This window comes from Myiozetetes cayanensis, unplaced genomic scaffold (assembly GCF_022539395.1).
Source record: "Myiozetetes cayanensis isolate MyiCay16 unplaced genomic scaffold, myiCay2020 scf7, whole genome shotgun sequence".
NCBI lineage: Eukaryota > Metazoa > Chordata > Aves > Passeriformes > Tyrannidae > Myiozetetes > Myiozetetes cayanensis.
In genome coordinates, this window is record NW_026087964.1 from 53,158,915 (window position 1) to 53,181,950 (window position 23,036).

The 23,036-nt window shown below is 41.4% G+C and overlaps 1 protein-coding gene across 19 annotated transcripts in view; it reads right to left on the minus strand.

Annotated features, from left to right (window-relative positions):
• ADGRL3 (adhesion G protein-coupled receptor L3) overlaps positions 1 to 23,036 on the minus strand; it is a 508,900-nt gene that overhangs the window by 311,351 nt on the left and 174,513 nt on the right. For all 19 annotated transcript variants that reach the window (XM_050337727.1, XM_050337726.1, XM_050337714.1 and 16 more), the window contains exon 3: positions 17,909 to 18,154. In XM_050337727.1, coding sequence (XP_050193684.1) covers positions 17,909 to 17,963 — 55 coding nt within the window. In that variant the 5' untranslated portion in view covers positions 17,964 to 18,154. The remainder of the gene's footprint in view (positions 1 to 17,908; positions 18,155 to 23,036) is intronic.

Below are 23,036 nucleotides of genomic sequence, written 5' to 3' on the forward strand. Positions count from 1 at the left end.
ATAAACCCTCTGAGTTCAGGTGAAAAGGCAGAAAGGATTGCCAGGGCATTACAATTTTAGAGCTGTTCTTCTTCGCCTTCTCCCCTACCTGGAGATCACCCAACAAGAAAGCACTCCCGCATGAAACACACCCTGGTGTTTTCAGAAATCAATTCCCATCCAGGGCACAGTGCAGTGCCCAATCATGTTGATGCTATGTATCATTCCCAAAGGTAGATTTACAGCAGTACTGTTACAATTCCTTGCTTCCCTCTCACAGCTAAGTGACCTTTGGGAGAGAGTGTAGCTGTAACCACAATTGTGAAAAATTACTTTCTTAGGAAAGTTAAGGCATTCTCTCCTCAAATTCTTCACTGTAACTTCCGCTTTTTGCTTACTAAAATACCAGTTGCATCTACAAGTGCCAACTCTAAAGTTTCAGTACATATCATGTTAAGAACAATACACTGTTACCAAAAAAGGAGAGCTGCCTACATTTCAGATGCATTTGCTCAGAACCCCCATGTGAAGCTGTCAAGTGGAAACCACAGCATCTATAAAAATCTAGCGGAGAGACGTTCACAGGGAAGATAAAACAGTTGATCATTCCACCACCACAAAGCAAGTGGAAATAGCAACAAATGACACAGAGGAATAGACGCCGCCACTAGGAAGATTAAATTAAATGAAAAATGAAGCATACCAGGAACTACCTAGCCTGCCAAGATGTTGTGCTAGATGCTCCACAATTATCCAGGAGCAATCTCTGGCTCTTGAGAATACAAGTGTGATAAAGTTAGATCACCTCAGCAGTTGGGGTTATTTAGTCAGATTCACCACGCTAAGGACCCAAGGACATTTGGATTTTAACATTTCTCATTTTTTTCATTATTACCTTTACAGATTTCAGCTTGTACTAGCAACAGAATTAAAAGTGGAATAAAAAATTGCACAGGATACAAATACTAACAGTACCAAGCATATCCAGAAGGTACACAGCAGACCAGGTGTCTGCATTGCAAATCAGCATTGATACATTCTACACGCAGGAAATTTAAGGCATTAAAGCTATGATTCAAAAGGAATACAAAAGCAGCCTCAAAGAACATTCTTCTTTTTCTGCTTTATGGGAGTTTTTTTGAGTGTTGCCAGTGGAAAATTTCCACACGATCAACCTAACAGAAAATGGAATTTGTCTGAAAAAACCCAAATGCCGCATATAAATACATTATGCTATTTAAAAAAAAAAAATAAAGTCTGTGAGGGTTTATTTTTTAAAAACACAAGAACTAAAGTATCGTTTTACCGCTAATTCACTGTGCTGCAAACTCCCACCTAAATGCAAATAGATGCTGTGTCCTTTAGGTCAGGTAAATGAAAAGCGTTCTACCAATACAAGGCATCTGTCAAATTTTCAATATAGACATTAAAAGCATTTGAAAGGTAAATCTGAAACCCCAGACTGAAACAACACTGTGCTTTTAATTTAAACACAATACACTGCATGGTTGTTATTAAGCTCTTCACTCACAGTGTAATTTAAGGACCATTTTGATATTCTGTTTGGAAAAAAGGTGTCAAATTAAGGAAAGTGCTGTCAAGTCCAGAAACTTTGTGAAAATAAAGTCCTCTCTGTAATAGCACCCTATAGGGTTTTAGTTCAACAGCATTTTTATATAATTCTAACAATTACACCAACAGCATTTGCCTCGCAGACCCCCGTCTCTATGAAAAGACTTCCACAGCATCCTTATTCCTTTCAGCTACAAATGCTGTTGGCAGATTATATGCAGTTACCAGCTTATACCACATAACACAACTCATGCTGTAATGGCCATGTGAAGCACATGGCTGTACAAGTTCTCTAGACAGAACCTGCCTGATTACATCAACAGCCCGCATTCCCCTTAGTGCTGACTTTCGATACTGAAAGCCAGAGAGGACTGTGACTCCTACAGTTCTCCTCAACCCTGGTAGTACAGAGGAGGGGAAGATGTTAGGCCAGCAGCTGCCATCCACACAAGGAAGCCACAGGCAGCCACAAACCAACCGCATACCAAAAGGGATGATTTTGCCTGCTTTGTCTTGTTCTCCAAGGATATCGAAGCTAAGTATAAGCTTGCAGATCATGTCTGCTGCACAATGTCCCCCTAACCACTTTTAGTCTGTTGTCCCTTTGGAAACCTGTCTCGAAAAAACAGACAGGGCATAAATAATACAACTTCTGCAAGTTTCATCACTGAGGAGCCTAGCAGTGGAGACACCCTATACTAGGTTCTACAATGAAGGAAAGAATCCAAAATTGAAATCAGTTTCTATTATTTCCTTTGCCCATGAAACAAGCTGTCCTTTAGGAGTGATAAAGTTTGTTTAATTAGTAACTCACCCAAGGACCGCCAGAGAAATCACTTCCTACTATTTTCTGGAAGTACAGGGACTGACAAATTTTCTGACTTATCAGCTCATTCTGCATTGGACACAAGTATGCCAGGCAAAGGGTTTCCTGATGTCAATGTATGATGTGCACTTAAGTTGCAGGAGAAGAACTAAGATGTTTTCTTATGTTCCTTTCTTCCTGCCAAAGGGATAGATTGCAAGTGCTGTGTGAACAATCCTAGCCATGAAATAACGTCCTACTCAAGTAATAAATTATTTACTACAGTTCTTTATTTGAAAGGGAGTCAATTAGTTAACGGGCCATCAATTAATACTCAGCAAGGAACAATACAAAGAGAGGAACTGTTCTGAACAGTACAGATCTTAAAAAAAAAAAAAAAGAGTACTTTTAAACTGGATACCTCTGTTTTCAAGCCAGCATCGTGCTTCACTGAACATCTATTTTAATATATAAACGACTACATTTGCTAGCAAGACATCCTGTTGACACCTATTCAATCCTGCCCTACTTTGGCATGACAGCCTTTTGCGTTCTTGCGGGGTTCAAGTGAGTGCTCAGATATATTCAAAGGATTATAATGCAGTGTATTTGAGGGCATGAGGCAAAAGCTTTGTTTCCCCGGAACAAAATCTGAAGGGCAGCATCCCCTCGAGGACGTAGCAAACAGAGTTACCCTGGAGACAGCCTCTGAGGAACAGTGACAATCCTCCGCAGACAAGATGATCTGTTGGGTTGGTATTTTAAGTGGGGGGGATGGGTGTTGAGTTTCCCCGCTCCTTGTTTCTGAAGCAGGAAGGGAATGAAGGTAAGGGAGGGGAAAATAATGTTAGTAAGTTATTTAAGGATCTTTACGACGAGAAAAGTTCGTCACTCCCTCTCCTACGCAATAGTATTGTTTTACTGTCAGGAAGTACACAGTTTTCACAGTTCGTTGCCATTCTTTGAATTATTTTCTCCTAAACTTTGCTCTATCATCTAATAAAAGCAGAACTTGATCAACCTCTCTCCTCAAGAACTGAGGAACTCGCAGTGTCTGTATCCGTGGTCTCCATTTTGCACAGCTTAACTTGCCAGGCCAAGTCTGGCACCTCCTCTCCTTGCCTGCTGAGGGAAGGTGAGTTGCTCCAGGAAACACATTTCAGACAAGGAGCCCAACCAGGGGAGAACACCACATATACAAAGCCATGAGATCTGCAAGTCACCTGAGGCATCATAGCAAACTCTGAGTCGAAATGGATTTTTTTTTTTTAATGTTATCAAAGTCAAGTATTCAGTTTTATAAAAAAACATTCACCCAGGCTTCCCCATGAAAAATATCTTCCGTTACTATTACTTTTCAGCTCAAATTAGGTCTTTCCCCACAGCTTTAACTAGTATTTCTGTTGCTTTCCAGGTAGTATATCTGGCTACTATCCATCTTATTTGTGTATTAAGCTTTACACATAATGCTGCAGATGTGTAAGCATTATCACTATATAACCACTGAATAGATTTATAAAAACTAAGGAACATTTGACATTTCCATAAGATACTCAGATTGCCATATCCCAGTGTAAACAATGAAAATAAAATCAGACACTGTAGCAAAGTATACTAAAGTTGTTATGGCACTTAAACTGGTTGTGAGTCTAACTCTCACAGAGGTTCATAATGCATAGATCCCATTGACTTCTAAGGTTATTGTTTTTAATTCAATGCATTTTCATGAATGCTAGACAGACTGATCTCATCTCCTTATATCATTTTTTCTGTGCCCTAAGCTTCTCACCATAATAGCGTTCCAGAGTGATATTGGATACACCAGCCCTCCTCAGAAGTTATTCTTGATTGCATTTTGCCAACTGGGCAACAAGGGATAATGAAATTCAACATGTAAGCATTCCCCCAAGAGCTGGAAAATTTCACATCTGTCATATATTTACTATCCAAAAAGAAAGGCACTGTATTTGTGCAAGCACTAGGGCTCTGAGAAACGGGGCTGTCACCAGATGTTCCACAGCTGAGAGTCTGTGTAGCCTCAAGAAGTGAGGCTAATCAGTGCAGGCCCTAAGTAATTAAGTTACTATGCTTTGCAAGAACTGCTGGCTGGTTAGAGGAGAAAGACCACAATTCAACACCCCAGTGAGAGAAAGGCAGAAAGAGATCAGACATTACATAGGTGAATGGGGGACAGCCAGCATTACCAGGGCAAAGAGTGCACAGGACAAAATGGGAATCTGTATCAAGCCAGACATCAAAATAGAGCAGTTCCACCTTCTGGGGCCCGCTAGGAAGATTTTGTCACCAGTGTCACAAATCGCAGCACATAGCAAATAGCCTAAACCATTCGGGTTTCTAGTAAACAGCATTCCCAACCACGTTTTTAATTAAGTTCCTCAAGGACACTAAACAGAGACTACAGGCTCATCCATTTTGTGCCTCATCTCCTTCATTTTGTTGTCTCCCCCGTCTTTAATCTAAGGCTCCTGTGAATTCAGGTATGCAATCTGAAACAAAGATTGTAGCTGTCAGGACGCAAGGACGTGCTTGCAGTGCCTCATGTACTAAAGTACAGAAGTACTAAGAAGTACTAAAAAAACCCACCAAAACAACTTCCCACAAGTAAGAGCTCATCAGCTCCCAAAACTTATGTCCAGGCCTGTTTTGTCATACACATGCATAAAGGTAAGCAAGTTTTGGGGGTTTTTTATTGTAATACATAACTTTCATGCACTTCTGTCATCAGTGCTCAGAGACTCTAAGGTGTTCTGCTGATGATACAAATTCATTATGTATTTGGCATCTAGCCAAGAGGACATTTTTTTTTTTTGTTTCCAATCAAATTAAGGAAAACAACTAAACATTATTAGATTTTCTAGTCCTCAGAATTCCCCCAGAGTAATATCTAATAGTAAGGTTTTAATTGCACGTGCCTATAAGATTACAAATTACAATGACAGGTTGGATTTCAAGTCACGACAAAGACATGAAGGCATATCAAATGTTCCTTGCATTATTCCAAGTTTAGACAGACCATCTCTCTATAGGCTTATTTATATATACAGTATGAAAGTTATATTTTAAGCACATACACACACTCGTGTATAAATACACACAGACAAAAATAAAATCAAGTGGCCTGGATTTTCCTACAAGTATTAAGAGTAGGTATTCTTCCTTAAAAACATACTACAAATTGCATAGACAGCACTGAGCAGGTGATAAATAGGACTTGTCCATGAATCTGTCTTTCAGAGTAGAGCTGTGCTTCCAATGGAGGAATAAAGGGGAGTATCTGCTTGCAGGAACACTTGTCAGCCCCAGTGCCAAATGCCCTACTCCAGCAGAGTAGCGGACATGGTAGAGGAAGGGAGATGATGTTTTCTGAGAAATACACAGCAAGCAACAGTTGGTAGGGTTACCACCAGCCCCTGGCTTTGTGGAGGACCACCCTGGCTTTCCCTGCCTGCAGAGACACTGCCACATGGGTTTGTTTGTCCACACCTTGAACTGGAAAGGCGCTAAGTTCCCAGCTCCACTCCAACCTGACACAACCAGCACAGCCAAACTGCCTTGCTTATAAACCAACATGCACATTTCCCCTCAACTCCACTGCAGACAGAAGTGCTGCACAAGACTGACATACCAAAGCCAGTTTCCTTTTCTCATCTGCTCTCTTGATACTAAATCAGCCCTTCCTGCAGCCTCCAGCATCTCAGTAATAGAAACAAAACACTGAATTAAAAATTGGAGACAGATCTTCAGCAACAAGACCTGCAGAGGGGGTGAAAAAAAAATTGAAAAAAAAATTCTCATTTAAATCTGCAGCATTGATGAACTTCTAATTGCTCCTAGAAGAGTCTGAAGGGTATCAGCTGCCCAAGAGAATAAGGACCATGTGCAACACTAGCTCTTGAGGTAGGGAGCAGCCCCCAATCTAGTGACCTCACTGCAAGCACCAATATTTGAGAGATTAGCCCAGGGTACAATCTCTCCTATGTTACACTCCAGCTTACACCCTCAGGCCTGAGCAAACCAGATTCAAAGTGCATTTACATGGAATCAACAACTTGCCATGGGATTTGGATCAGTCCCCAAAAACTCAGTATCAAAATGCAATTTATGACCCCACATACTGGAGATTTAAGAACAGGTGACAAATTGGACTGAGCTTCTAAAATCCATCAGGCATCTCAGTTTCTACATATTATGGTATAGGACGGAGTGACAATAACCAAATTACCTATTTCTAGTCCTTACCTCTTCCTCTGCCCACTCTAACACACAGACTTGAGAAGGATGTTTAGTGTCCATGAACTTACATGAAACAAATTTACACCTCAGGATGTGTAGCAAGGCATCCAACAGTATCAGGCACTGCAGAAAGTAGCCCAATACAGCAAAACACAAGAAAATACATAAAAGTAGATCTTGTTCTGATTACAGTTTATGTGGTGCATTCAATATTGCACTGTAACAAAAACTAAAACTAGCCTAGGCCTACACTCTCTACAGTGGGCAGATTGCAGCATCTGTGTGGTGTTGGCTAAAAACCCACTGCACATCCCACAGCTTGGAGCAGAATCATGACAGAACAGGGATGGTCCTGCCAGGCACTGGGAGGGATATTCAGGGAGGCTGCCCAGCACAACACTGTTTCATGAAATCGGGGAAATTCAAAGTAGGGAAAATCTTCTAAACTCTCCGACATGCTTTTAGTTTCTTCCCTTACCAGAGCATCTTTCCCAGATGAGTTGCTCACTGAGCAGCAGGAAATGCTTTTCAAATTCAAATAAAACCACATTACGAAACATATCCCAATTCAAGAAGTCATGATCAGTAAAGGAAACAACTGAACAACACTGAATATGCCATGGGGTAATAAACATCAGATGGCTCTAGGATTCATTTAATATGTCTGTGGAGTTGATAAAATGGATGTTAGATTTCTTCTAGGAAATCAGCAGTTTCGTTTGCAATAAAGAACTTCTTGCTGTTTTCACTGGGCAAAGGATGCTCTTCCTAATAGGAAAACAGCAGGTCTGCCCAGATCTTGTGGGAGCAGGTTAGCAGCAACTGAGGAGGAGGTGCAAGAACGAAGGTGGCCATAATTCATTCCCTCACTGTCACTCTTTTCTCATTTTAGCTTAAATTACTTCAAAATGCCCTGCTTAAATGTATGAGGGAACTAGGGCCAGAAAACCCTCAAAAATAAATTTTTTTCCTATCTAACTCCAATGGTTTAATCTTAGCTGAAGTTATTAGGAAAAGAAACAGAAACAACAACCCACTTGTGGGCATATTCACATCCCGAAGAGATGTGCTACAGCTGCATGGAAAGGATAGGCATATCAAGCTTTTGCACTTAAAAAAACCCTGGCCAGTGCCAGAAGGGATGGTTCTGCCCTAGCACTGTGCAGTTACTTTGTCTGTGAAGCTGTCTTCAGGTACTGCACTTCTCCAAGTATTGGGGGAATAGATGTATGATCTCATCCACCAAACCCCTTTACTCAACCCCGAACAGCAGGATCACTCCAACCCCTGGTAGTTTTCTGTCATCTTCACCACATAAAAGCTTTAGCTGGAAGTTTCCCATCAACAAAGTAGGTGGAATTAGCAATTAGTCAAATAAGTCTCCATTTTTCCACTGATTTAATTATGCAATAGGTGAAAACAAAGAGCGAATGGGTGGGCAGTTATTTCCCCTATTCATCAGGATAAGTAAAGGGAAGCTGCTCACTTCTGCTCCTCTTTCTTTACTGCACCAGCCTCCTTCAACTTCAGCTTCCCCCACAACAGTCACTTTGTGACTTGGGACATCTTGTATGTCCAAGAAGACACAGGACAAGGCGTCCTCTCACATGTAGACAGCTGCAGATGTGAAAATATTCCTGGTGCTCCATGGTACATCTGAGTATTGGCTAAGGGATGACTGTATCCATATTAGTCAGCTTTGATCCACTACAATTTTCAGTCCTGTTTGTTTGGGATTATTAACTCCAAAAGGATGTACAAAAAAGATTATTCTGATATGTTTATTTGGAAAAGTCAGGCAAGCTTTTTAATCTTTGTTTGTTTGGGGTTTCTTGTGTGTGTTTTTTTTGGATGTATTTATATCTAATGCCAAACCACAGTAATTGCATCACAAACACTTACTGCTTACACAGAAAATCATCATGGTTTTTCACTGGGATGCTATAATATTTTTAAAACCAATACATCCACCAGAGGAGAAATGAGACCCTGGGCCCATCAATATCCTGATGAGCTAAAAGTTGCTGAGACCACAAGTAATACTTATTCAGAGAAAGTTCCTTGAAAGAATCTGCTTTTAATAGCTAGTCCTTACTTATTCTGTGCTTAGCTACAACAAGGACTAGTCAGGAACAGGGCTAACTAACAGTTCTTACTAGATAAGGACTACTGCAGAAGAAACACAAATGGATCAGTGTCAATGAATAAACTCAACATCCTCCTGAATCCCAAGAGAAAGCCTAAGCACTGCCTCAGAGATCCTGTCATCACAACAAACAGTGTCCCAAGCACATGGCTGTTCTTCATTCATATCTTTAAAAACAATTCACTGGAAAAAGAGTTGTGCCTTAACTGCATGAGTTTTGACTTTTGTCTTCAACAAAAAGAAGAATATTAAAGCTTTTTAGAAAGACGGAGAGAAAGAAGTATCACAAAATATTTCTAAGGCATTTATGTCCAGCTTATTTTTCCTCTCCAGTACCACCCCAGCCTTTTCCAGGTTGGCTTATTTTTCCCCAACACGCAGCAGAGCCGGCACACCAGCTTGGTCCCTCTGTTGCTCTTCCAATCTGCTGCCAACAAACTGTCTTGTCCATTTGCTTAGTACTCCCTAGGACCAAAACCAAATGTGCCGGCCATTATAAGAATATTTGACGTGCGCATTTTTATAGCTTGAACTGGAAGAAGATTGGAAGGTTCAAGAGACTGGTTACAAGCTACGGTTTCCAGGTCAAATCAAGACTAGGTCAGAAACAAAGAAACCTAATCATCTGGCTTAGCAACTGCTTGGCAGCTGATACAAAAGGAATAGTTAGAGTTAGGTCAGCTTTTTAGACAGCAGATGTCTGCACCACAACACCCATTCATTACCTACACAGTTAATAACTACACAAATACAATTTTTCAGGATTCAACAAAACTCTTAATTGCCCAAAACTACTTGCTCCTCTTTGTGACAAGCTCTGAGTTGCACTTTTCAATTCTGGTTTTTAAGAGAGTAACTTTTTTTAAAGAGGTTCACTAATAAAAACATTTTTATAATCCTAGTAAAATATAATGTGAATTAAATTATGGTACAATAATTCACACCTGACTGCACAGAGGCCATTTGGCCTTCATCTTTTGTGTCTGAATGTGCTGGGTGGGAATTACTACACAATAATTCACATGCTGTCACATCTTATGGCTTAACTAACACTTAAAATCAGAGTTAGTCACTAGAGATCAGGAATCAGTCTTGTCAGGAAATGGTTACAAATGAAAGAAGTATCAGAGGTCACAGGCCTGAAAGGTAACAACTTCCCCCTACTGCTCTGAGAGCAAGCACATTTTCTACTGCTGTAGTTCAGAAGGAGACCCACAAGCCCTGCTGCTGTATAGTGTACATATTAAAAATTATCAAATGGTTAGGGTTGGAAGGGACTTAAAAGATTACCTAGCTCCAACCCCCTGCCAGGGGCAGGGATGCCTTCCACTAGACCAGGCTGCTCAAAGCCCCATACAACCTGGCCTTGAGTACTTTCAGGGATGGGGCATCCACAACTTCTCTAGGTAACCTGTTCCTGTGCTTCACTGCCCTCACAGTGAAGAGTTTCTTCCTAATATCTAACCTTACCCTACACTCTTCCAATTTAAAGCCATTATCCCTTGTCTCATGACTACATACCTGTATCCAAAGTCCCTCTGCAGCTTTCTTGAAGGCCTCCTTTAGCTACTAGAAGAACTCCCTGGAGCCTTCTCCACACTAAGAAACTCCAGCTCTCTCAGTCTGCCTTTGCAGGAGAGGTGCTCCAGCCCTCGGATTATGTCCATTGCCATCCTCTGGACTCGCTCAGACAAGTCCATGTCCTTCTTGTGTTGGGGGCCCCAGATGGGGATGGATGTAATACTCCAAGTGTGGTCTCATCAGAGCAGAGTAGAGGGGCAGAATCACCTCCCCTGACCTGCTGCCCACACTGCTTTTGGTGCAGCCCAGGATACGACTGCCTTCCTGGCCTGCAAGCGCACGTTGCTGGGTAACATCCAGCCTCTAATCCACCAACACCAACAGGGCTGCTCTCAATCCATTCTCCATACAGCCTGTCTTTGTGCTTGCCATTGCCCTGACCCAGGTGGAGGACCTTGCATTTGACTCTGTGGAACCTCATGATGTTCCTGTGACCCCTCTGCTCGTGATTGTAAAGGTCCATCTGGATGACATTCCATCCTTCAGGCATGTCAAAGCTTCACACAGCTTGGTGTCACCGACAAAAGTGCTGAAACTGCACTCGATCCCTTTGTCTATGCCACTAATGAAGACATTAAATAGCACCAGTCCCAATATGGACCATTGAGGGTAAAAGATCTTGTTTCCCCTCTATAGCAGGAAGATGCTATGAGCAGACACACTTGACAAAAAACCAAAGGGAAAAAACCCAAAAAAACCAACCAACTAATGTTACCAGAAAGTCACCTTAAAATCTTCCTCCTTATTTAGGGTGAAATTTAGACGTGAAAGAGGTGGGTCCACACACAGACCTCTGTGCTGCACAATGGCTTAAGCAAGAATCAAACAGCGTATAGTCTTAGCAAGGTTGAATTTCACCTTCTATCAGCTTATAGATTGGTCTGTCATCAGAGAGGAACTTAATACTCCCAATTTTAGTATATCGCTGCTAATGAAAAGCACTACAGTATATACACAGAACAGTCACCCCCTTTTATCAGGAAAAGCCTTCCTCGATTCACTTGTTCCACTACAGAAAAGGTGGCACGGCTGCAGGTAATACAAATTGCCAAGAATAGCAAACATTATAAATATTTCAAGGATGATTAATCTTTAAAACACTGAAGTTAGGCAGAAGCCTGGAAGTCAACTTGGCTATTTCACAACTAATAAAACATGTATCTTGTATTTCATTGTGACTATATAAAGAGTATTGTAGTAAAAGGCAATTATCCACCATTCACTAGCTAACATAACACTTGTACAAGTATAAAAGAAACACAGTATGTATTTTAAGCAGTGACAGTATTTCCACTGTATTAAAATAGTAGTGAGGCAAATGTTCAGCTCACATTAAACAGCACTCTGTCACCAAGGACCAGCTTGCTAGCATCATATATTCCCCCAAGATAGATAATGCTGCTTGCTTTAACAGAATCATTGTCACCAGGCAACTACCAGTGCTGTTCAGTAATAAATATTTCCAATGTTCTCACAGAAACTGGCTCAGCATCTGGACCTGCTATTGCCTGGAGAGCTCAGCTTGACCTTGGAGTACCACCTTTTCACAAAGATGCAGCCCCTCACCACGGTTGTCTCCCAGAAGCATTGCAAAGATGGTGCAGAAGCTCAGAGGGCGAGAACAGCACAGCACACGAGTCTCTCCTTCCTTGCAGCTACAATGACTTGAAAGGACTTCAAATTTAATTTCCTACTCTGCGAGTGATAAATTAGTTCAGCCCCACCTCAAACTAATTCTCATACAGAGAGACAAGATGGCATCTGTCCCTAAATGAAGGAAGGTCACTTCACAGCTATGCCACAAGTCTCCATAAGTAAATTCTCAGAGGCAACTTATCTTTTTTGGAAGTTTAGAATTGGGCCAGCAGCATCTGTAGTCCTGCCAGTTTGGTGCTGCCAAGTATCAGCACTAGGCCTTAAGCTTCATAAAAATACAAGGCTCCAGGACTTGTCAGGCTTTGTCTGAACCAAAATCTATTCTAGTTTAAACTTAGCTCTATCCCCAAAAGTTATTTCAAAACTCTTGTAGAACCTCCAACTTTCCCTAGGATCAGACAACTTTTGCTTAGCCTGTCCTAGCTGCAATATCAAAACTTCTTTAATGTCAAATTGTCCTGTTTTGGGCTGGAATAGAGCTAATTTTTTCTTAGTAGTTCATACAGTGCTGTGCTGTGGATTCAGTATGAAAATATAGAGTCATATTCACACACAAGGTTGAAGGGAAGTAAGCAAACATCTGTACAGTGCATAGTTACCAGCTAGGCTTAAACTGGGATACCTATTGTTTGTCCTGTAATTTCAGTCAGATTTTGCTTACATTACTGCTTAACTTTCTCTGACTTCAGTTTTGCTTAGCTTTGGTCAAGTATGTCTGCTTCTAACCCAAAAATCACATTGTACACCAAGAAAAAGATTAAGAAATCTAAGTAGTCACAACAATGACTAACTAACCCCATGGATTATCAGGGGTGAACAGTGTGTAAGCCATTAACAAATGAGTTTTTTAACTTAAAAAGTTTTAAGCAGCTGCAAGACCAGGAAGAACTAAGCCCAGCAACCAACACCACACTTTGCTCAAGAAGGAACCAAGATGCTGAAAGCTCACTCTCATGATACAACTACAAGTCAAGAGTTTAGTAGCAGAGGAAAGAAGTAGATTGCAATGCCTGTTGATTTTATGGCATTTGTAACAATCTCCAGCAGAAACTGGGCAATTTGGATTATTGCTTTAGTTGCAGTAATAACTGGTTGTTAATTTTTTTATTATACTACTGAAAGAAGTAGAGTAACAACAAAAAACTCATTCTTCATTGCCTACTGTGAAATTATGCACACAACACAATCCTTAAAAAAATAATTTTCAAATGAATAATAATAATAAAGCAATCTGATAGGATGATAAATATCTCTGCATACAACAGGCCTTCAGCTCTTTTCCAGAGCCTAAAATGAGTTACTTGTTTGGAGATGTGCAAAATTTCAGCCCACAGCAATCACTGGGGTATCCTTCCTATCCTGTTCTTAACAGCATGCAGTGCTGATTCCTTTTATTTCTGTTATTATTTTTGTCCAGCAGTCTGGAAGTCTTAAATCTCAACTCTCAGTCACACATAAGCATGACAGCAATGTGACAGAGCAGGTGTAGACCTCTCCAGGCTTGCAAACTGAGCTGCTGCCTGTCATGTCCATCCCATTTCAAGTGAACTTTGACAGTGTTCATTTGTGGGTAAAGAGAAATTTGCTTTATTTGGGGTCAAGGGGAGGAAGGCTGAGGAAGATGAGAACAGCTGCTCATTCCAGAAAACGCCTCTGGGAAATCCACCTGCTACAGGGAAAGAGGATCAGTTCGCTCAGGTGTACATGGGGGAAAAATAAGTCAGGGACCACTCTGATGGTCCAGACCTTCAGACGCTTTGGGAAAACCTTCCAAAAGGGACAAAAAGAAGGCAGGGGTACAAAAGCCCTGTCCATTGCAGAGCCCTTGCAAAGGATAAAAAAGCCTTTGCTTTTGCTGTTGTTGCTGATGGTTTTATTTTTTTCCCTGGTATTGTTGCTCTCTATCTTGGTTAATTCTCTGATTTTGTATAACATGTTTGGTTTTATGGAACAGATGGAATTACAGGCTTTTCTGTAGCTTAAAAGAGAGGATAGCTTTTGGGGGGCTTCCACACTCCTCCAGGTTGTGTCGAATACGCAAGTTGTAAGCTGTTTTCCATTCATGTCAAGGGCAACACTAAAGAAATCATCCACTACTCAAATCTGCTATCATCTCAAGTATTTCACATGGTTTAAAATTTCTGTGAGCTATGATCCGAAGCAGTCTGAGCAAAACACTAGACATTACCGTGCCTGTGCATTTAGGATACAGCAGATTAACATCATCACTGAGGAACTGCAGGGGATCATGACTTTTCCCCTTTTTATGATTTCTACAGCTTATCAACAAGATGACATTGTACCAGGGCAGTATTCTGGAAGATTACTTTTCATCTTGCAGATCACTGAAGTATACACCCTTTGACTCCACACCTGTCATCACAGCCACATCACACACACAATATACTCCAAGAAATGAGATAGCTAAAATAAAATAAAAAACCAAGCCCCCTCAAAAAAGAAACCACCAAAAACAACATCACCACCTCTCCAATTTATGAGATCACTGGTCTAAGAAATCTGTCTATAATGCAACTACTACTACAGATGAAGAAGCTGTGTCAGGAAACTCAAAAAGAGAACGAGATGCAGCAAGGTCAGTTTGAAAAAGTAGTTTGTATCAACTCCAGCAATCACTACAGGACAGGAATCATTCCAGATCATGAAATGAGAAGTCAAATGCTTTGAGTCCTGGTAAATTACAAATGCTTTCTGCATACAGTGAAAAGGGACTACTAAAGGGGAAATAAAAACAACAAAAAAAAAGCAGGGTTTAACTGGGCTATTTTTATAAGGAAGGTGAGGCTGTGGCATCTGTTTAAATACAAATATGCTGTCTTCAGGCATAAAAACTGCATTGATACCAGCTTGTCATTCACCTTAGACAGCCTCTTGCAGGCACTTGCAGGGAGAGAGGCAACAAGGGAGAGCACCTGAAAGCATCAGATATTCAGTCTCTGATTTCAAAGCCTTGGAAGCCCCATTGGACTGTTCAATTTGACCTTCAGTGGAACTCTGAGTTTTACGTGCACGTCCTTCCACACAGGAGACTGAAGGGGTTTGACTGCCCAGTGCTAGCTGATAGCAAACGTACTCATCGAACATCACACATCTAAACCTTCTCCCCTCACTTAGGAACAGGAATGCATCATCCTCAAACAACCAGACAAATTCTCAGTACCTGCTTCCCCCAAAAGTTCTGAGGTGGAAGCTGCATCCTGGCCACTCTTAGAAATCAAAACAGAGAGAATCAAAACAAGTTCTTTAGCTCAGACCAAAGGTCTTCATCCTCCACTGTTCAAAGGCAGTTGTGAGCCCCTACTGCACTTTCACTGGCAATTTATAGGGATTAGATAACATGTGTGTTGGTTAGATGTGTGATATCACAGCAAACACCCTCTACATTTAGTCTGTAGAAGAACATAAAGGGTAGAAATATTTCCAGGCATCTAGTTTCTGCATCTCTGGCATTTGCTCATCTGTAGCATAATACGGCTCCCAGGATACTTCTGACATTTTCATTTACTGCGACTATCAGGCAGGACTTTCCAGCTACAGTGGCACTGAGAATTTAAACCAGAACTGCCAGAGGCATATTTAAATTGTTAATTGCTTTAACTGTTAATACTGCTTAATTATAAAGATTTACAAAACATTTGCCATTTAACTTTCCTGGAAAGGTATGGAGAGCACCTTTCCTAATGGCTCTTTTATTCCACCCCAATTGATCAACTCAGTTTAAATATTCATTCTAATTTTCAAGTCAGTGAGGAGTTTTACTTGCAGAATGATAGTACAGATAACCTTTGTGCCCAAAGGTGTTATATCAGCAACAGGTCGTGCTCTATAGATATGTTTTGCCAATTACATATATTTCATTTTCTAATCACCTTCTCTTGCTGTAAAATTTTGCTCTGGTGTCTTACCACATATACAAAGGATCAGTTCGTAAAGCACAAAAAGCCTGATGAATATTTTAAAGCAGGGGCCCACAGGTTACATACCGGGAGTCATGTTATTTACAAACACGCATCCACTGACCTGTAATTAAAATGAGATCCTTGGTGGAGTTCACCTTCCACTTAGGCACCTGGGAAATCAGGCAGCCAGATTTTCTAAAGCTCTGCTCTGAGCATTTCGTAACTATCACCCCTAATAGGAGCTCCTGAATGCTTCAGCACTCATGAAACCTGGCAGCTTACTTCTGTGGCTTACATTTTGGTTTCTCATAGAAAAAGAACCCAACCCCAGGCCTCAAAATCTTACTTCAAAGAATTACATGTATCAGATTTCACTTAACAGTTTCCTGGCTAATAAAAAGACCAAATTTTTCTCCTAGAGCTCTGTATGGGGTTTGGGTAGCCAGGTTTCAAGGGGCTGGGTGGGAATTACATGGGTGGCTTTGAGAGAAGTTGCTTGAAGCTTTCCTATGTCTGACAGAGGCAGTGCCAGCTGGCTCCAGGATGGACCTGCCACTGGCCAAGGCCAAGTCTATCAGCAACTGTGGTAGCACCCCTGGGATAACACATTTAAGATGGGGAAAAAGTTGCTACTGTGTGAGAGAAACAGCTCTGCAGGCACCCAGGTCATTGAGGAAGGGGGAGGAGGTGCTCCAGGCACCAGAGCAGAGATTCAGATTCCCTTGTAGCCCATAGTGAAGACAACAGTGAAGCAGCCTGTCCCCCTGCAGCTCATGAAGGGCCACAGTGGAGCAGAGATCCACCCGCAGCCAGTGGAAGAGTCTGTGTGCCCATGGAGAGCCTACACTGGGCCATGCTGTGACCCCGAGGAGAGATGAGCCCACTCTGGAGCAGGTTTGATGGCAGGATTTGTGATCCCAAGGAGGAACCCCATGCTGGAGCAAGGGAAAAGTATGCAGGGTCCTCCCTCTGAGGAAGAATAAGCAGTAGAAACAAGGTGTGATCAGCTGAACACAACTCCCATTTCCCTGTCCCCCTGCACACGGGGAGGAGGTGGAGACAACTGGGAGTAAGTTCAGTTCAGGCAGAAGGGAGGGGTGGGAGGAAGGTGTTTTAAAGATTTGTTATCTCTCATTAATCTACTCTGATTTGATTGGTAATAAATCAGTTCTTCCCCAAGTTGAGTCTGTTTTACTTTTGATGGTAATTGCTGGGGGATCTCTCTCTGTCCTTATCCTGACCAACAAGCCTTTCATTGTATTTTCTCCCCTGTCCAACTTGAGGAGGGGAGTGATAGAACAGCTTTAGTGGTCACCTGGCATCCAGCCAGGGTCAGCCCACCACAAGCTCATCCATCCCTACAGCAGAGCAGCTGTGCCTGACGCTATTCCCGCAGTTCTCAGCTGCAGCCTGGCTGTGCATCGTGGTTCTCCATGCTGCTGGGTGGGTTACACAGTGTGCTAGGCTAAGGCAACACTCTTGGTTGCGGTTCTTTTTGGTGCAGAGTCCCTGAGCCTATGGGAGCCTCGGTCTTTCAGCAGAGCACAGAAATATCCACTGCAGTGCATGAAATCACAGCCCAACATGATGGTGAGTAAAATCCCACCCTGGAGCTGTGGCTAAAGCAGGACATGCAGCCCCTTAACTGAGCAGTATTCACAGAAGGGAAATTCATTTCCATGTAGAGGCCAGGAGAGACAGTCCCAGTGACACAGCCAACAGAGCAGGCTTAGGCATGGAGGAAGACACTCTGCCTTAATGCAGCAGCTAAACTCAGTAACAGAAACCTTTATGTGTCAGAGTTCTTTGTTTCAGTACTTAACTACGCATAATATAGCCTGGGAATTCAAATACCTGAGGTGGAAGCAGAGAAAGAGAAATCAACATCCTGGAAAAAACCCACACCGTTAGGAAAAGACAGACAAAATCCTTGCTATTTTCTTTTCTTTTCTCTCTTCCCTTCCCACAGGCAAATTTACACCATCTCTCACTCACCATGGGCAATCGGTGTTAAGAGCATTGTGAAGAACAGCAGCTGTGATGACCACATGACTGTGAAGGAGGGCTTGAAAGTATCCCAGCAAACAAGGGTTCAAAGAAAAAGGCGAGAGTCCTCCTGTAACTTGCTTCCAACACTTCAACTGTTGGCCTTCAATTCACATCCGAAAAGGGGAAAAAAACCCAATCAAAAATAATAGTAATAAAAAAAAATCCCACAGCCAAGTATCCAGAGTCTGAGACCTACAAATGAGAAAGGAAAAAAATGCAGTTAGTATAACAATAAGATAGGTGTTTTCAATCAAGTCTTGCTGCATTTCATTGCTGCCAGCAGCTGTAAAGGCAAATGTGTCTTCCCCCCTTCCTGGCCCTTCAGATACATGCACATTCCTACATAAAATATGAATTAAAACTTATCCCTGTGCAGAGAGACAGTTTATGCATAGCCAATGCTCTGCTTCCTCTCTCAAATAGTTTTGAACAACAATGCCCACAGGTCCAGACAGTCCACAGGCTTGAAAGCTGACTAGAAAAAACAATTCCATACACATTGCATCTTAGTATAAGTACATGGGACTTCTAATAAAGGGGAAGAAGGAGCAAAGAATAAATGCAAGCTCTTGGAAGAGCACAGTCACCAAACCACCACCAAGACAGGTTGCTTCGTCACTCAGCCTAGGCCATTCCAGTGAGCACACATGGGAAGCACAGTGCCTTAGGAGCAAATCCAACTCATAGCTGCAACCTCTGGCCTGCCTCCCCTTTCCCTCAAAACAGAAACCCTTTTTCAATATATCTAACACAGGCACACCAACTCAGATAGCCCCAGTGTAGGGAATAAGACACCCAAACAACAATCCCAGGCTTTCTCTTTAGCTTCCCACATAGTATGTAATGCAGGTAGACACGCTGGCCAAGAAATTAGCTGTGCAAACATCTGCTATATGTACCAAATGACTCAGGCAGAAGCTGAGCCCAGCTCTTCCCCAGGTACCTGGGCACTGCATTATTCTGCTAAGAGGTTTCACTCCTTTTTGCATTTCTTTCATTCCTCTTCTGCAGAGGCTGACAATGATATATCAGGCAGTGGGACTAGTAATACGGTTTGGGAGCATTTCCACTGATGATAAGCCTCTTTTTGTCTGAGGCATCCTGTGTGGCTTTTAATCACTGAATCTGGACCAGGCTTTAAACCCAAATAGAGCCTAAAGTCACCCTTATTCTCTCACTGGCTACTTTTTAGTCACTGCCAGTGAACTCACTCCTAGTCAAGCTCTGCAGTTATTTATTATGGAATTAAAAATAATTCTCGTCCATCCCACACGCTTACAGGAAAGCATGGGGAAATCTGAATCCATGCTTGAATAAAAACATTAACTCATTTAACTGGAGAATGTATTTCAGCTTTCCATCATTTTAATCTCTCAAGAAGGGTCTAGATGGCCACAGTGACTCAAACTTGGTAGGAAAAAAACAACTATGCAGAGTTAAACTACGGCATCAGTTTGAGACTTAGCTCCCCACTGACTTTGAAATGATGAGGAAATATGAGGAATTGAAAAGTACTTTATATATCTGTTTTGAACTCCTTAGACTGCAGTCTTCACAGCACTGGTCTAATTAAAAGTCTCTCAAAAAAAATCTCTGATCAACAGAAGTTATTCTTCCCTGAGCAAAGAAGCTGTTTTTGCCAATTTCTGTTCTTACCGAAAACCCAGTCTGAGCCAAAAACAGTATGAAAAAACTGTGCTGCATGCCATTGTGATGTGGGTATATTTCTGGAAGTTTGGCATGACAAAGTGGCCTTTGTTTTGCTTCCTATCTTTACTGATGAACTAAATCAAATCCCGCATTGTTCAGAACCGAAGTCTATAAAGAAGCCGTTTTGAGGTATTTTTAATAAATATATCTTTCAGTGCCAAGATTTTATGCTCCCACTCTACTCTCCTCCCCAGTCTGTCCCTGCAATTTGTTCATTCAAATGTAGCATTTAGTTTCTTTTTCTCATCTCTGTAACTGGGGTGACTAAAAAGCCCAGGGTCAATCTGCAGTCAAGTGGATTCTTTATAGACATCCTTGAAATTAAGACTTTGCTTGAGCTGGGACTAATCAAAATGGTCACTGATAATATTTAAAATCTGTTTTTCAAACAGGGACAAGCCTCATGAATATTTTAAACCGTACATTTTAAACAGTGAGCAAGTTTTCCATTTATATTTTAGGAGGCTACAAGCACACAAACTACACCACTGACCATTATTTATGCATACTTTTTCTACAGTACCCCGTCAAAGTTTTAAGAGTAAGAAGCTTTTTGTGCTACAAAATTTGAAAAGGCATACAGAGATGAGTGAAAGCTATCCAAGCTCAGGTAAACTTCCCTAAAGCAAAAGCTCAGTCAGGCAGTGATGGAGTAAAGGTTTGTTTTCTAATTTTTATTTGTTTAAGCTGAATCAGTTCTGAATAATCTAAGTCTGTTAGAAAGAGATAACATTATGGTGCAGCAAAATGGGTTCGGGTATAAACTGACAAAGTCACAAATTAATTAGGCTCCCTATCCCAGAGAAGGGATAATTGTCAACAACACATTTACACAGTGGCCTTTAAAACTGTATTTATCTGTCTCTATATACCTACAAAATAGAATTCATGGAATTTTTTTGCTATCATTTCATGGGCTGGGGCTGAATGAGAAAAAGGATTCACTTGCCCTCTGTAAAGTCCAAACAAAGTCTAATTTTTGGGAACTAATGTCTTGGAACTACCAGAACTAGAAATAAACATTTTATCCTACTGGAAAATACATTATCAAGTCACAAAGCTTCTATGCAAAAGGGACAAAAAGACTTGCTAAGCATTATGCACCATTTACTCCAGTTGTAAATCTGATCCAGTGTTCTCTGCCCTACCATCCTTCCTGCCAGAGGAGAACACGCCAGAGATGTGGCCTGCCAGGTGGTGTCTGCACACCCCGACTGGCACAACCTTGCCCTTAATCCTGCTTCTACAAAGACTTCAACCCCTTAGGCTTAAGCTCATGCACATATATTAACAAATACACAATGTGTCTGGAGACATGCCAACTGTGTTTAACAACACAGGGCACCACTACATTAACCAAACACATTGTAATGCTACAAAATTCTGGGTGGGTTTGTATTTCATGTAATCAAATAATCATAGTGTGTTTGTGAACCGGATATCTGCAGGGGAACAGCTAGATAGGAAATGAGTGGAACAACCCTTTTCCTTAGTGGTCACTCAACCCCTCTCAAGCAGCAGTGTAAGATGCAGAAAGAGGCTAGCAAAACAAAATTCACTTCATCTTTGGATTAATTCCAGGTAAAGTACAGCCAAAGAGAGAAACTAGAGCACATATCTGTGAACTGTTCAGTGCAGAGTGTTATATTTACTGATGCAAGAAAGGCATACACTATCACAGTGAAAAATTTAAGAGCTACACTTGACCTAAGGGGTTTGGAGTTTAACCACAAAGACGATGCAGCCTGCATTGATTTAAAAGAAAGTTCTTCTGCTCACTGACCTTTATGCCCATAAGGCTGCCCCTGACACCTTCACAGTCTGATCCCTTGCATCACCCAAACCAGAACTGCATGCTGGCAGTTCCCAAAAATCCAACTCAAAGTGCTACTGACAGAACAGGAGAAAGCCAAAGGAAACTAAGGCCTTGTGGTGAAGAGATGAGCAGTGAAGTATTCATCAAGGTGTTGTTCATAAAAGAGCATTATAGATACACTGACAAACTCAACATCTACCCAAGTCTGTTCTTCAGCAATTGATGTCAAGCAGCACATGGAGCACTTTCTGAGCTCATCTGTCGGCAGTCTACAGGGAGGGTGAAAAAGAAAACTAAACCAGTTCATGTGGTGAGTGAACAGATAGGCTGAATTCAAAGTAGAATTCAGTGCAGCGCAAGCCAAACTGGTCAGAAATCCATTTAATTACTGTCATCTTCCAAACATGAGCATTTACATCTGCACAAAGCTGGGCACAACCCTTCTCACATGGCAAAAGTTACCAGTTCCTCAGCTATCCAGCATTTTCTAGGCAACTGGGGTACAGGAGGGGCAAGAGTGTTTTACAAGGAGGCTCATTAGAGAAAGCCTGATCAGAAATGCCCTGTTTTTCTTATCCAGTTTCACTTACAGCGATTTTATTCCTACCCCTGAAAACACACACAGTGAAACTAGCTTCAACAAATCCATGATGCATGAACTACTTTATATTTCTTAATACAATAGATTCCTGCATTTATCTTCTCCTTTGGCAGAAATCACCTACCAAGTAGGAAAAAAACTGTGATGTTTCAAACAAATACTGATAAAATTCACTATTTTCAACAGGACAAGTTTGGAAGTAATTAAACTCCTTGAAGCTGATGGGTCAAGCTGGAACCATGGATGTAATCCCCCATTCTCAGCATCTGCTACTTGAGACAATTTATTCCAGGCAACATTTTCAGAATTTAACCAAGAGAGGAAAGAGAAATAAACCCAGTAAGAAAAACTATAACATGCAATCTCTGCAAAATTAAATTAAGTGCAATTTAATGTTAGAAAACTTCTTCAAGTAAGACACTGAGATGTATTTCCACTCGCATTATGAATGTCTAAACAATAGAATTACTGAAATACATTTAACCATCAGCTGTTTGCAAAACACATTTTTATTGTTTATTTTTACTGGGGGAAAAAAAAAAAAAAAAAGACTTCATTAAAAAAGTTTCGGTCCTCCAACCTCCTTCCACCTTAACCCTGTCAGGTACTCAGGGTGTGGCTCCCTAGTCACTTTGCAGGTGGCAGCAACACAACCTGCCACATGTAAGGTCACACAGACATTACCGACCATGTAACACAAGGGGAGCAGGGCAGGAGCAGGCAGCAATCCTGGCATTTCAGTGGAACCGCATGCACTTCCACTCACAGCCACTCACTGAAGTTACTGCTACCGGGACATGGTTATTTATGGACAGATTTTTCCATGAGCATTTTCAAGAAGTCAAGAACGTGTTTCCGAGACACAAACTGAATTTTCTGTAGACTTTCATTCGTGTCTGCGTTTAGCCCAGGAGAAGGTTCATATTATTCCACAAATTCTTATAAAG